Below are 16,828 nucleotides of genomic sequence, written 5' to 3'. Positions count from 1 at the left end.
TACCCACCCTGCCTGACCAGGCTCAAAACCCACCTATTCACTATAGTCTATCCTACCACCACCTGATTCTACTTCCCTCTGCATGTTCTACCGCCTACAGTCCCATCTCCAGTCTGAGTCCTACTAGCTCCTCTAGTCCCTAGTCATTAAGCCAACACAAGCAGGGCCCTCTCTACCCTCTGTTACATATGTTCATCAAACTCTTATGCATACTTACCTACTTTCTTCAGCTCCCTTCCGGGAGCCAGCCAGTGGAGGGGGGCGTGAAGGGGCGGGGTGGCCGAAATCGCGTCATTTCGGCCCCGCCCCCTGTGACGTCATGACGCAAATTGCGTCATTTGACAGCGGGGGCGGGGCCAAACGCCGCGATTCACCGGGAATCGCGGCGTTTGGGATCTAATTCTGCCCACTTCACTAGGAAGTGGGGCACTTCCTAGTGAAGTGGGCAGAATTCGGGAGATTGCCACACTCGCCCGGGAGTCCGGGAGACTCTCACAAAATGCGGGAGTCTCCCGGACATTCCGGGAGAGTTGGCAAGTATGCTCTTATGCACTTGTTCTGTTTTATGTATAATTTATATTTTGTATGATGTCATTCTGACTGTCCGGTGCTGCAGTGTTTTGTGGCGTCTTATAACAAATAACAATAATGATGATTATAAAGGCACAATAACTACATGTGTAAAGCTTCATTGTATGACTGATCTAAGGTAGTAATAAACCATTATATTTCTGTAAACATTTGTACAGATTCTGTAACAATCAGCCCAATAAATCCCTCTATAAGACCCCCACCACATCCCCCTGGCTTTGTATACGCTATACTACAGTTAGTACTTTCTAATCAGACACTTGTTCAGAAGGGGGGGAAATGGAGAGTAGAAGGACCACTTATGGCTGCCTGCTCTTTATAAGCAAACTCACTAAAATTTATCTCTCACGTAAATTTCTTTATCTAAGTATAGAACATAAAAATATATACTATTTTCACATTTACTCTCCTGCATGCAACACAAATGAAAATCATTTTGTTGCGTCATTTTAAATGATAAAGCCCAGTGAATAGGAAATCAGACAACTGCATCTACTATAAAGTATACAAAGAATGTGTGTGTTAGGGAATTTAGACTGTAAGCTCCATTGAGGCAGGGACTGATGTGAGCGAGTTCTCTGTACAGCGCTGTAGAATTAGTGGCGCTATATAAATAAATGAATGATGATGATGATAAAGTAACATTTATGAATATTGAAAACTAATGTTATTTCCACAAACTTATTATTTAAACCTGTGAATATCCCTGGAAAGTGGGGACACTTAGCAGATTAACTATGAACACAAAGCAAGAGGAGCCCAGTATTGTACCAGTGTATGCCCCAACTTGTATTTAGTAAATGAATATCTACAGCTGGATTAAATTAATCTGATATAAAATACACTTAACCCTTCAATTGCTATGAATGATGCTGCTGGATTACACCATACTATTTCCTTTATGGTTACTAATAACGACAGCCCCGGATACAGGCTTTGAATTACAACTGTTCCCTAATAAACAAACCCTCCTGAGCCCGGTCACACTGGAGCCGCAACAGAGACGCGTCTGTCCCATGCGAGGCCTGCAGCAATCTGAAAGCAGGGGACATGCGTGATGTAACGTCCGAGGGAAGCGACCCCGGGCTGGGATCCGCCCACACCGACACAACGGAGACTGAAAGGCCGCGGAGGCTGAGGTGACCGCATCTTCGTGACCGCACCCTTGGCTAGATGAATACATCCAGAAATACTCGGGGATAACACGAACACCGGTATATTTTGCATATGTACTATGTATGTCTCTGACGATGTTTCCTCTACTAATATTAAACTCCTTACTGAACAGAGACCTCTTGCTATTTATCTGATCGTCTGAATAGGTTTGATTGATAGACGGAACATTACATAAATTAGGCAACTTTTGACTTCCCAGCATTTGTTGAACTAAAAGTACCAGCATGCATTGCCAGTAGTCAGTGTATTCTTGGACTTGTAGTTCCACAGCAGCTGGCAAAGCTTTAATATATTAATAATTATTCTTGACTTTACTGCATAATATTATATTCATGAACAATTGGCATTTTAGTTGTTATTATAGCATAACTTTATAAAAGAAAAATGACAATGAGCATCTACCTTGAATGTAAAGGGGACCAATTTATTTATGATTTTGTTTAGACACTCACAAGTTAATAACTCTGTGGATTAAATATCCCTGTGCTTGTGACATGGAATATAAATAGCATTTTGTTATGTGAATATATAACTTGTAATGTTCCTGGCTCTGTGCGACCATTGTGATAAAGTTTAGCACCTTAATTAGAGTAATAACATTAATATCACAATTCTTTTCATTGTTTTTTTCAGCATTAATATCACAATTCTTTTCATTGTTTTTTTCAGCAGCATAGCATTCACCTCCATGGTAACAGCATCTACAACAGAGTCTGTATTGTAGTATCCATGATACATTGATGAAACAATACAGTGACTAGTAGAATAAGGATAATGATGAGATCAACCTGTCCTAAGGACACATATCTTTTTGGCATTCATTGAGTAAAGACATTCTTGTTCATTTCAGTAAGTGCATTTGTTTGGTTTTATTTGATTTATGGTATTGTGTTGCTGTGTTATGTTTTAAAGTTTCATGAAACTACCATTGTTGATAGTATAATTAATTAACTATTATCAATAAGTTAATTTGTTTTGGTGATGGTTCACATTGGGGCTTGTTCACTTCTATTTGCTAGAAATACACTTTTTATCGACCAACTAACGCTTGAAAACGGAATAAAACGGAATTCTAATTTTTTTTTTTAAATGCGGCATAGCCTATTTCTAATGCATTGACGCATGCTACAAGCACAATAGTTTGTATTTCTAAAAGCGCAATGCATTTATAGTGCATGAAAAACATGTTAAAGCACATAGCCTGTCATGATGGCATGCTTATGAACTAGCTGTGGTGTTGATATGTGTATTTCATTTGTCCAGATTTACATGGCTGAAATGGTTCTTGTGTTGAGTGAGCTGCTTCATTTAACATATTCCAGAATTTTCACAAAGCTGCTATTGAATAAATATATCTTATGCCGCAATGGAAAGTCGTTTTGCCGTTGTATACAAATTGCATTGTGACTTGGATTCAGATACACTGTGGATTTCTGCAATCCCGAACAAAGTAACACAGATCTTCTGCATGAGAAAATACATCTGTACTTGATGAGCGCTTATGTATTTTTTTCATGCAGAGAAAATGCACTAACCAGTTCAGGAAGCTTAAAAAAAAACAAGTAAAGCCACCATTTGACTATACTTTTTAAAGGATATGTATTACTGAATAATACCTATTAAACACCTGGGGGCCAAATGTATCACGCTGGGAGTTTCAGGCGGGTTTGAAAAGATTCTAGCTATCCTTTTATCGAATGTACTAAATAAGTGATAACTAAATTCTGATTGGTTGCTATAGGCAACATCTCCACTTTTCAAACCCGCTGGAAACTCACTGCTTGATCAGTTTGCCCCCAGGAGTGTTTATACTTAACTAGATATGTCCACCATGCTCTTTCACTCTTCTTCAGCAGGTTGCCAAGTTAAGAGAGATGCTTCTCTACTAAATAATCTGACTCTGAGTTAGCCATGCTTTACAGTAATGCACAGTGTAGACTGAAAAATTGACCTATGATAACTTCAAAACTTTATGAACTAAACCTCACAAAAAGTAGTTAAATCTTACAAAGGGGGAGAGAAAAGCAATTAAAGGCTTACAATCGGATGCCTCCATTATTATCAAAGCGGCTGATAAGGGTGGGGGCAGTCGTTGTACAAATTTTAGTTAACTATAAACAAGAAACTTATGGGCAACTTCTAATACCAATTTTTATAAAAGACTCTCATAATCCCAGTTTAGGATTTCAACAGCAACTAAAAGTTATACTTGATAATGCCTTAACAAGTTGAGTAATTACCCGTGAGACATGGAGATTTTTATATATTCCCTTTCTTATCACTCCCATTTATTACCATCTCCCCAAAATAAATAGGTCACTTATTGCAGCCCGTGGGCTTCCTATTATTTTGGGTTTGGGTTCCCTTTCTTCTAATGTGTCCTCTTTATGTTGATTTTTATTTACAACCTCTGGTTTGTTCAATGTGGTGATTTATACGAGATTCTACGCATCTTTAACTAGTTAAAGATTTGGTATGGCAGTATGATTATAGCTTGCTCAACTTGAATGTACAATCCCTAAATCCCAATATACCACATGATTTAGGGATAGAAGTTATCCAAAAAACACCAGTGGATTGCAGTAACCTCTTGGAACAGCACTAAAAATTAAATTTTGAATCATTTTGTATTTTAACCCAAAACCATTTTCTTTTTGAGGTTCATATTATCTACAGGTGATGGGAACGGCCATGGGGACCAGGTTTGCCCTGAGCTACGCCATCCTGCATATGGGTGCGTTTGAACTGGAGCGCATTTGGGGTGGTGAACTCAGAACGAACCTGGTCCTTTATGGCTGTTACATAGAGGATTTATTTTTAATTTGGAAAGGTGATGAATAGTCAGCAGTGGATTTTGTGACACTTCTTAATGATAACACATTCAATTTAAAAACCACACATACTTTTAGCAAAATATGTGAATTTTCTGGACTTGACTCTAATCTCTAATGGCACAAGAATAGAGTCCCTAACAAATAAAAAGAAGTGCAGATTGGTTGATTTATACACAGGATCAGGATCAGGACCAGTGTTGTTATATTAACTGAAATGTCTCCATTCTTAGTTTTTTGTTTTTTTTATCTGGGTGAGATCTCATCTGGATACTGGCCTAAAAGTGTGGGAGGATTTTCAGCTGTCATGCAGCTTCATTGGAATGTCAGGCTAAATCAAAATGTTGGCATTTGGTGGTCCTTTAAGGGGATAAGATAATTTGTCCTATGATTGGTTCCCATAGGCAGTCCCATCATAACATGTTTATAGCCTTGTACAGATTGAAAGAAACAGGGTTATTGATGGTGTGAGTGTGAAGCAATTCCTCCTAGATGGCTTGGATGTATTGTACCAGGTCTTCTCCAACCTGTATGGATCTATCTGAAGTTGAACGTAATTTTGCTTTTAACTCCATTAAAGCTATATTATTTTCCGACATTGGCTGAAAATAATATGTCAGTGAGATGTATTTTGTAATACTGTTGGGATGTGTAGATGGCATATTAAAACAGTATGAGGGTAGATGTATACAGCGCAGTAATTTACACGCCAGATTTTCTTCAGGTGTGCTTACACCCAGGTACACTTACAACCAAAGAGGTCACAAGCACAAGAAAAGTTTTGTTAACATTTCTCTTGATAGCGAAAAACGCATTCGCTATTCGGTTTGATTTCAATAACTTTCTTATTTATAAACTTCCTTCTTGTCTATGAATGAAGGTAACAAAAAAAAAATAATTCTCAAATACTCTCACAAAATGATATAATATAGGCACAAGCAATGAAGAAAGCTTCAGAGAAGAATCCGCAATCAGCCAATCAGAAGCATCTTGCTAGTGCTGGGGACCATCCGCATCATTATTATTATTATCTTTTATTTGTTAGGCGCCACAAGGTTTCCGCAGCGCCGTACATAATACAAACAGGAGACCATACAGGGTGACATAGTACAGAGCAATAAACATAAAGTACCAATACTTCAGATCATCAGAGTATGTTTGCACCAGCTCTCAGCACCCGCAAATGATAGGCTACTAACAGGTGTATATGTGTCTCTGTGCAGGTCTGCCTCAGTCGCAATCACGTGAACCCGCTCTTGCTGAACTCTGACTGCATTTGCATGCCCCTTCGTTCCTCGTAAGTGTAATGATGTGAAAGTGTCAGCCCTGCATATGGCTCTATGTAAACCATGCCATGAAACGTTCCTTGATATGCACCAACCTGCTGCAGAATCTTCCAGGCAGCGCTGTGAAGATATCTGGTGAGGGAATCCGCATTTTCTTTTAACGCCATGACTGGGGAATTTTAATCTTCATGCACAGATCTCAATTACCCAAAGACCACATGGCCACTGTCCAGGACAAGAGTGTAGGGACTTTTGTCCATCTGGACTTTCTTGAGCAGCTTGATATCGACTTGTTTTTCCTTGTCGTAGACCGCTCCTGTTGTGAGGTAAGAATCTCGTCTCCGTTAATAAAATATTAGGAGCAACGGAGACGAGAGGTTCTGTCCTTCCGATCCACTGCATCTCTTCCATCTGTCCCTGGTACCTCCACTCTACGTAGTTACTGCTGATGGGAGCTCTCTGTGATACACTGATTAATGACCGTGAGTTTCCTCCAACATTAACTGAGAAGCGGGCCTGTGGCTGATAGCGGAACAGAGTTATTCCCTTCCCCTGGAAGTCTTCTCCCCCCCTGTCAGTTATTCTCACGCTCGACACATAAGTCATTGAAAGAAGCTTATTGATAAGTCATATATGTGTTCTTTCTCTTTCAGTGATTATATTACAGATGCAAAAGTGAGGTTCCGTGAAGGACAAGTGGGTCTTGGGGTTTGAGGGCTTAGTAGGTGGCAAGAAGTAGGGGCCTGATTCATTACGTATCTTAACTTAAGAAACTTCTTATTTCAGTCTCCTGGACAAAACCATGTTACAATGCAAGGGGTGCAAATTAGTATTCTGTTTTGCACATAAGTTAAATACTGACTGTTTTTTCATGTAGCACACAAATACTTGATAGCTTATTTGTACATTAAAATTTAAAGTTGATATTTGTGTGCTACATGAAAAAACAGTCAGTATTTAACTTATGTGCAAAACAGAATACTAATTTGCACCCCTTGCATTGTAACATGGTTTTGTCCAGGAGACTGAAATAAGAAGTTTCTTAAGTTAAGATTCTAAATGAATCAGGCCCAAGATGAGGAGGAAGCACATAACTTTTAATGAAAGTTGGTCTCTACAGTAATGGCACCTGGATACTGCATTTGGAGACAAATTAGTTTGCACCACATACAGTTGAGCTGTGTTATATACTGTTGGCATTAGAGGGCTGTGTTTGTTTGCTCGTTTGTACTCCTAAGTTTTCTAGGAGAAGGCAGATCTGTATGGTGCATGCACATTTATAAATCAATAATAAAATGAAAATGTATGCCTTTTGCTCTTCTGTTAAAACTGACACTGAGTATATGAGCAGTGTTCTCCCCAGTACCTATTTCCCAGGTGCTCCACATGGCTGGTTTTACTTGTCATCCGGCTTTTGGAGCCCAACGGGGTCCAATTATAATAGAATAAACCATTGTTTCTCCTATTAGCCTAACAGGCTCTATGTGAGCACTACAGCCAGCAGTGTGTGTTAGACCACTGACCACCAGTCTGACCAGTCCTGGCAGGTGTGGGCAATAACCTCCAACATTTTTCAATATTATTGCAAAGTATTACAACGGCCCTCACCCGGCTACTTCTTAATGCCACCCGGATGACAACATTTTGGGGGGAGAACGCGGATGAGGTTACGTGTCTTAAAGCATGTCAGGTGCAAATGTGCAGTAAAAATGTATCACCCAATCGAAAAATAATTTTTGACGTTCCAATACAAGTCTAAGTAATGAAAGCAAATTTCTGGTTGCTATTGGTTACAGCACTTTATACCATATTAGTGAGTGACATTGAGATCATAAAACAAATAATATTTGGAGAGAAATATATAAATGTGATTAGGCTCGCCAAATGTTTAGTTCGAAGATCTTACGGTCTAGTCTATTTTAAAATTGGCAATAAAGGGTTCTGTGTAGTACATAATGCTCTTCAGTCTGGGCATCATGGGAGCAAATTGCTAACCATTGTAAGATCAGCTACAGAGATGATTTGTCCTAAGCAGAAAGTCCTTGAAGAGATTTTTTGGAATGTGTCCCATAGCACCAAGTGCTCATAAATACAATTTCTGCTGAATAAAATGACACTTCACCTAAGTGCTGTTATATATATGTCATTATCAGTAAATGCAAGATTTATGACTAGCTGGCCTATTACTGGATTATACAGAAAGTTTTACTGTGAATGTACTGACATCAGAGACAGTGGTTTGATCAAATGCTTCCCTTCTATGCATTAATATTAATAACCCTTTTATTTGGCTTTAATATTTGAATGATAAAGCAGATCCTCACAATGGCTGTAATTTGTCATCACAAACTGATTTGTTGCCCGACAGCGATTCAGCACATTCAGAGGTTGGAAAACTGGTATACAAAGCAAGAACTAAATAGATGATAGATGTTATACCATGTTCATCGGTAGCCATTTGTGAACTGACAAAAATATTGGAGTAGTAGAACCTTGGTTTAAATATATTGTTTCAGAAATGGTACTACATTTAAAGAAGACATGTATTGTGACATTCGCACCCCTCTCAGCCCAACTAGCAGAATGGAGGGGGTCCACTTCTCAGCACGTTGTTCAGGGGATACTGGTAACCGTACACATTTAGTAACAGACTAATCTTTTGCCGCAGGAAGTTGTAGAATTTTGAATGTCTTCGCTGCTGACTCTAGTTACCAGTGGCCCTGGGGGATGGGGATATTTCCTGTTCCCCTTGATAGGTGTTACTGTCCTAAATTATGTGTGAGTGATGTTCTTTAACTACTTTCTTTGGGAATTGAATAGTCAAAGTTCAGAAATTATGTTGTGAATAAGGTTGTCCTAAGAATTTAGGAAGTATTCAGTCACAGTTTACAAAGTTGAAATGAGCAGGTGCTGAGAGACATATGCAATATATTTTATGATAAAGAGAAAGAATTTCCCCCCCCACTGGCTATTAAAGTTATTTTATTGTTTACCAATAATCATTGTCTGCTGTGATTTGTGTAGTTCCAAAGCACAAAGCGATTTATTAGCAATAGCAAAAGAATAACAATTAAATAAATAAGTACAGCCGATACATATGCCGTGCCCTGCTGGATCCAGCATACAGTCATTCAATCCTGAAGCCTGCGGTCAAAGAAACTGAATGCTGATTCCAGAGAGCAATATATATATATATATATATATATATATAAAACATCAAACAAACAGGGGCGCTTCCATGGTGTGTTATCCAAGTCTGCATACACGGACATCATTTTCGAAGCGGCTATAACATGTTAGTATTCCACAAACACCTCTACGCGTTTCATCTCAAAGACTTCGTCAGGAGGTGTGGTTCTAAGTTCAAAAGCTCACCTATTTCTAGGATAATCTTAATTGACACCACAGGTGAACGAGACAAACCTTCGTTCACTAGTTAGCTTGACTTAACAAATGCACATATCAATTTTAAAAGATACAATATCCATACTATTCAAATTACATAGATATAATGCAGAATAGTAACAATTAGACATGATAAAATATATAAAAACAGCATAACATAAACTATTATAAATATAAACTCTTATAAAAAGGGTGTGACTTCACAACCTTCATTTAACCCCCACGGTACAAATGTGTTCAGAGTATAGATCCAGTAAGTTTCTCTCTGAGCTAATTTTAAAAGGCGATCTCCTCTTCTTTCATTCACCTCAATATGTTCTATTGCCTTAAATCGGACAGTATCAGGATTAGCATTATGACAGGCGAGAAAATGTCTTGGGACGCTATGATTTTCAATCTTATGTTTAATATTGCATAAATGTTCAAACACCCTTATTTTCACAGCTCTCTTGGTCTTCCCTATGTATTTTTTTTCACATCCACATTCCAATAAGTACACCACATATGTGGTATTACAGTTCATAAAACATATATATATATATATATATATATATATATATATATATATATATAAAATATAATTTGGTGTTTTAGTAAATACAATACAGATGACTTGGCATGTTTCCATATGTTCAGGCTCCAGAACAGTCCAGTTTAGTGTAGTTCAAATGACGCCCTCCAAGAGTGGGAGTCAGCTCTTCGACAGCTGCATACTAATCTTCCGGCCGAAAGCTAGTTCAAACTGGTCTATTTACATTACACACACAATACTATTCGGATCATTAATTTCCTATATTCCATTACTAGCATATGCGAGTTGCGATCTCATAGCCGATGGAACCGGATCACTAAGGATAAATAGGGGATTAGAATGACACCAAACATGATATGTTTCCTGTAACCTGAACATTGGTTCTCAATAAAGTGCTTCTAACATTATCATATTTGACTATAAATTCAATAACATTTGTTCAAAAATAACTGTGGGTTGGAACCATTGTAAAAATGAACTATGTACAAGTGAATATGTAAGTGTATGCGTGCGTTGTTTATCGTGCGATTGCGTCATAACACGTGACGTACTGATCGCAATCGCACAGTAAAACATTAATCAATATAGTTTCTTTCATCCAATCATTTGACTTCGACATGGCAGAATGAAGGGGATACCACTCTGAAGTCTTCCGTTTAACTCGAGCTGTGGCATCCCATATCTTGGATTTTCCAGGCAGCATAATAGGTTCTCCTTATTGGTCATGAAATGTCACCAGTTGGCTGGTACTCACCATGGACAGGGCCCTCCCAGTCTTTCCTGCAAGTTCCCATAAAGGCCTTTTAAGCCAAAAATACAAGTGTATCTTTTGTATCATCCGTTAATTAATTTGTATGTATGGTTTTTGGTTTGTACATTAGAGTTTCTACAATGGTCTTATGCAAGTGATGGGTTAGAGCTCTGGGTTGTTAAGACCAAACTGGTTTGTAGGTGGTAGTCAAAGGCGCATGTTTTACCAGCTTCACCCCTAAGCATGCAACCCTTCTATCAAATTTATTCTGCGCCCACAGTATTTTTAAACTTTTTCGTTTTCCTCCCAGTGTGCTGCTTGTTTAACCCTCATTCAGGTTTCAGTAAGTAAGAGAGAGTAAGACGACACCAAGGTGTCGAAGTCGTATAATTGGATGAACAAAAGTATATTGGTTAATATTGTTTTGCCATACGATTGCGATCCGTACGCCACGTAACGCGTGGCATGGTGCGATCGCACGGTAAAATGCGCACGCAAGCACACGCACTATAATATTTAGTTTCACATATATATTTATAGATTACATACCAAAGTGATTTATGAGCAGACAGTATTTGGTTTATTATTAGTTTATATATTATGATTATGATTTAGTGTTATTTAAGGTTCAAGTTATAGGAAATGTGACATGTCCGATATCATACTAATCCCCTATTCATCAGCAGCTGTCCGGTCCCATCGCCGAAAAGAGATCGCATATTGCATACTCTAGTTATTGATGTTAGGGAATAAATAGCCAGATTGACATCAGAATGTGAAATGCTAATGAACTCATTATAACTGGAGCACATCCCCTGGAGAGATGACCCCCACCTTTGGATTCCTTAGTCTGAACTAGCCTATGACCTGATTACCCTGGTCCCGCCCGAGGTCTGGACTTTTGGAAGCAAGCCACGTCATTTGCATTGTTCTCTGTAACACTGAATGTGTATATATAATCATAGCTGCACCCCCACCAGTCTCAGTCTACTCTGACCACAGTTATCTAAACAGATATACTGTTCACTGGGACCCGTGGAAGCGCATGCAATATGAGCGCGGTATGTATGTATCTTTTGGTATTGGCTGTACTGTACTGTATCTTAATATAATAATGTATTGAACTGTTAAACTATTTACATCTGATAAAATAAATCACTTTCTGCGTTAGAAACACAATACAATCGCTTGGGCAATGCTTATTTGAAAACGATAGAATTACTTTAATAAAGGATTAAAAAATATTTCAAGGCACTTACAGAGATAGCCATGTGCAATCTGTAAATGCATATTAATAGATGGGATTCTCTATGTTGCAGTGGTAACTACCTCTATCTCACAGCTAGAGCCAGATTGATAGAGGACTAGACCAGTTCTATCATAGAGCTGTCATAACTCAGGTTTCATAGGCTTCATGATTTTTGTCTTGGACTGTATTAACCTGATGACATCTAAGCACATTATTCCTGAGACTGGGAACTGACCAGTTATGGTAAGCACGGGTGTGAAAGAGGGATGTATGGCCATGTGTATATGGTAATGTGCATTCATCATCATCATCTATTTATAAAGCACCACTGATTCCACAGCGCTGTACAGAAAACTCATTCACATCAGTCCCTGCCCCATTGGAGCTTACAGTCTAAATTCCCTAACATACACAGACAGACAGAGAGACTAGAGTCAATTTTGATAGCAGCCAATTAACCTACTAGTATGTTCACAGGGAGAACATACAAACGCCACACAGATAAGGCCATGGTCGGGAATTGAACTCATGACCCCAGCGCTGTGAGGCAGAAGTGCTAACCACTAGGCACCGTGCATTGGCATAGATACCAAGGGATATCAGGAGTAGAATGTAAATGGCTTTTCACATTTATGTTTTGCAAAACCCAAATGCTTGTGCGCTATGGAAGTTATATATCTATAAATATAACTGATACTGTATTAGAATATAAAATGCTTGATTATATCTTCTATTACAATAACATCAATACTATAACAATACCTCGATAACAATGACACATATTTAAGTACCTTTTTAAAAAACATATTGTATTTGTATGTGCATTTGAAAAAGGGAATTAGTTGTAATGCATATAAATAGTTCTGATTTTTAACATGTCTGAGGAAATGTGAGTTTCAGGTTCATTTGTATGGCCTAAAAGCATTGTGGCAGATAATTTAAATATTTGCTCCTGCAAAGCAAACGCTTGTTTTTGCAGATGAACATTTATTGAGGAACTCTTGTTTCCGTTCACTCAGGACCACTCGTGCAGAATTTCACTCTGCAGCGGGCTCCATTGTGATGCACAAGTCCACGCACGATCTTGTAAAATGAGCACATAGAGCCTGATGCAGATTAAATAGCACGGAAAACAAGCCTACCTCCACCCATATATGCAGAGCGTATGCACTCTCCATGTGTCCATCTACACATCAGCAGCATATGCATCTAGTTTACGATAATGCATTGTCATCAGTGTACTTGCACCTGCCCTATGCCAGATATAAAAGATCTGCCTCCTAAAACGTATATAGCTGTGTTAATCACCATTGTTACAGTGCCCCCTAGTCGCCATGTTATGAACAACAACAGAATGCTTGTTTACTGTTGCCAAATAATTAATAACCACTAATTAATTCCACAGCTCTGTACTGAGAACTGGCATCAGTCCCTGCCCCATTGGGGCTTACACTCTAAATTCCCTAACATACACACACAGACAGAGACTAAGATCAAATTAAGAGCAGCCAATTAACCTACTAGACATGGTCAACAATCGAACTCAAGAACCCAGTGCTGTGAGACAGAAGTGCTAACCACGAAGCCACCTTGCAGCACTATAATGCATGTCTTTTCCAATAGAGTCCCTCTTGGATGTAAAGCAGTTCTCACCATGTTTTACTCCATTTCCATGTCCTTAGAGTTTGAGGTTGCTTACAACCAAAGCGATAACATTTGAACAAAGCATATCTTTGCCATTTTGGAGTTCCATTGATTCATTCATCAAGAAAAGCTTTACAAAACAAATCCTGTTTATAAACAAAAACATTTCTTGTTTTAATGTGTGTTTAATTCCTAATACTAAAGCGAATAAAAGAATGTTATGTTTTGATAGCATATTGCATTTTCATTTTTTTTTTATTAGTATTTGAACAGTTATTTTTTTTTAATTGCTATTAACCATGCCACTTAGAATCCTCAGTCTTGACAAAACATGCATTGAAATAAAAGTCAGGTCTTAATTGTTGTACAAAGCAATGTAATCAATTGTAATTGAATCATCAGAAATGCAAATGTTATCTGCTTGACATTTCCTACCAGTCCTTTGTCTTTTTTAATTATCTTTATTAAAGTCTGGAGCTTACAAAGGGAATGTTTCACAATTAAACCCCAGTTTGTTACGCTGAATGATATTTACCTGTGATAGCCTTTTCTCCCAGACCTTGATGTTTAATTATTGTTTTTTTTGTGCCCCCTCTAGGGATTTGTTGGCAAACGTACATTTGAACATTGACCCAGCTACAGGGACAGAATGCAGAAAAAGGTTAGAAAGCGCTTTCTGCGGCTTCATCTTGTTTGTGTAATGACAAAAGGTATTATGTAAAAGAAAACCGAATAAACTGCTCTTTCCTATTAAAGAAGAAACGATCCTGATTATTTTTTATTTCCGCCAACAAGTTTACTGCCATGGATTCCTCTTTTCTAAAGAAAGTAGACAGCTCAATTAGACTTTAATTAACAGTAAGTGGTTTTACTGCAGAGACATTGAAACTGTAGTGATGGTTGATGTAATTGAAGCGGTCAGCTGTATGCACTTGAAAGTTCCTGTTTCTCTAGTTTTATCTCTTGTACCTAAGTATTCAGCATTTATATTGTGGAATATATCACTTATTTGCACCAGATTTTTTCTCTGCCCCTTTCACTAATGCTTTTACAGTGAAGACTCCAGTTCATACTCTTCACCCTCGCCTACAAAGACCTCAGCTCCATCCTCTTCCTTTCTTCATCTCTAACTGCTTTATCACCCACACTCCTTCCTGCCCCCTCCTCTCTGCCAATGACCACCTCCTCACTGATTACCTCTTCTCACTCCCGCCTCCAAGACTTCTCCTGAGCTGCTCCTTCACCGTTGAACCGATCTCCCAGACTATGCACAAGTTTTTAAACGTTCCGTAAAATCTCATCTTTTCTTATAAGCACTTATGTCATCCACAGCCTCTCTCACCTGTCCGTAAGAGTGGCTCGTTCACGTCCTCCCGGAGATACGAGCAGCCTACGATAGCCTCCAAATCTCGCTCACCGTCACCATATACAAACAGACGTATGTGCGAGTTATCTGAAGACTCCAAGCAAAGGTTGGCCCATCTTAACCTTGGACCTTATGAATTCAAGAAGGAGACTGACAGCAAGCCCCCATTTGTAGTCAGACACGTACGTTAACATAGAATATATATCTTTTGTGAGACACTGATAACTGGTTTTTACTGTCTAATGATTTCACAGTAGACACATCATTAACTGTGTAATTCACAAGTATCAATTTGTTGGGCAGCACAATGGCTTAGTGGTTAGCACTTCTGCCTCACAGCACTGGGGTCATGAGTTCGATTCCCGACCATAGCCTTATTTGTGTGGTTTCCTCCGGGTGCTCCGGTTTCCTCCCACAATCCAAGAAACATACTGGTAGGTTAATTGGCTGCTATTAAATTGCCCTTAGTCTCTCTCGGTCTGTGTGTGTGTGTGTGTGTGTGTGTGTGTGTGTTTTAGGGAATTTAGACTGTAAGCTCCAATGGGGCAGGGACTGATGTGAATGAGTTCTCTGTACAGCGCTGCGGAATTAGTGGCGCTATATAAATAAATAGATGATGGTAATGATGTTTGGACTATGGGCAACCTAGTACTATAACAGGGTCTGAATTAGTGGCTGTCGACTGGCCCACCGATATTTAGCTAAACACTTCTTAGAAACATTTTTAACAAAAGATTGTGAATTTAGCTCACTACTGTTCTCAAGCTTATTAGGCCTTCTGAATGCCATCATTGCCAGATTGCCATACTAGTTATATTGCCAGTATATGACTCCTGGCAACTAACTTTTTTTTTCAGATATGTTTAGTTTCTATTAAGGACAATGGCGCTGCAGAATCAGTGGCGCTATATAAATAAATGGTCATGATGATGATGATGATGGTTCCTAGCATGTGGACTTCTAAATTTGACTGACTGGCTCCCGTTCTAAATTATTTTGTCTACCGATTAGCTAACGACACAGTGCTAATTGAAAAGGACACTTCCTTTTTTTTTCAGATGGAAATGAGTCATTCAGCTGACACATCCATATTGTCATGTTCTACCAGAAGTTCCAGATCCGAAGATTTTTCAAGGCTGCATAGCGGTAAGTAATAATATATTGCGGCCATAAAAATGACCTTTTGTATTTGGGATAACTATAGGGTGGTTCACCGGCTTGTGTGCCTTGTGATCATTGCACTTTGATAAGCTTGTACTGTACCTTGCATGGTTAGTATTGTTTATTAACAAGTGCTATTAATGTAGGATTTATGTCATTGTTTGTCCCACATTTAGGAGGACAGCTGTAAATCTTAAATCACATGACACTCACTCTCTTAGAGAGGAATTCAATTGCTGGTCGATGTGCTGCCGGATAATGCCTTGATGCAGCATTTACAAATATATACCCAGAATAATAATTGCAAGTCATGGAGAAACAGTAGCAATGTGGACCTGATTGTATGCTCTGGCAATCTAGCAGGAAGAGTGTATAGATACAAATGGTGCGGGAGAACTGTGTGGCACCACACTAATATCAGTGCTGAGTGGACATTTTTTAAAGCAGTTTGTCATGTTTAGAGGGAAAAAGTGGTAATGTCTAGTGAGTGAATGTAGTTGTTACTTGGCCCGGATATTCTGTTTCTTGCAAAAATACATTGTAAGGAAGTGTTTTGCTTGAGAGTGTCTGGTGGTTTGAGGAAGATAGTTCCAAAGTATAGGTGCAGCACAAGAGAAGTCCTAGAGGAAAAGAGAAAGAGGTCATACATGGCGTATAGATTACATGTGGTGCATTTAAAGATGAGAGGTGATTAAAGGAGTTGGGTTGTTGTTGCTGTAAAATAAATTCAAGCTATTAAGGCCCTGCTACAGGGCAGGTGTAAGTGGCAAGTGATAGTGATGACGGTGTGTTAGTATGCTAGAACATGTGTTTGCAATCAGAGCAACTATAAAAAT

At 38.7% G+C, this 16,828-nt stretch overlaps 1 protein-coding gene across 5 annotated transcripts in view; it reads left to right on the top strand.

Moving 5' to 3' along the window:
- The first annotated feature begins 1,479 nt into the window (after positions 1–1,479).
- The window catches only part of SPATA6 (spermatogenesis associated 6), a 56,352-nt gene continuing 41,003 nt past the window's right edge, over positions 1,480–16,828 (top strand). Inside the window, exons 1-5 of one of the 5 annotated variants that reach the window (XM_075182045.1) lie at positions 1,483–1,805; positions 2,440–2,616; positions 14,064–14,126; positions 14,798–15,013; positions 15,890–15,977. In XM_075182045.1, coding sequence (XP_075038146.1) covers positions 14,115–14,126; positions 14,798–15,013; positions 15,890–15,977 — 316 coding nt within the window. In that variant the 5' untranslated portion in view covers positions 1,483–1,805; positions 2,440–2,616; positions 14,064–14,114. Of the gene's footprint in view, positions 1,828–2,436; positions 2,617–14,063; positions 14,127–14,797; positions 15,014–15,889; positions 15,978–16,828 lie in introns of all 5 variants that reach the window. The other 4 variants (XM_075182044.1, XM_075182046.1, XM_075182049.1 and 1 more) reach the window with 4 other exon arrangements.

This window comes from Mixophyes fleayi, chromosome 8 (genome assembly GCF_038048845.1).
Source record: "Mixophyes fleayi isolate aMixFle1 chromosome 8, aMixFle1.hap1, whole genome shotgun sequence".
Classification (NCBI taxonomy): Eukaryota; Metazoa; Chordata; class Amphibia; order Anura; family Limnodynastidae; genus Mixophyes; species Mixophyes fleayi.
Note: the sequence above shows the minus strand (reverse complement) of the source record. Positions and strands in the feature narration are given on the sequence as shown.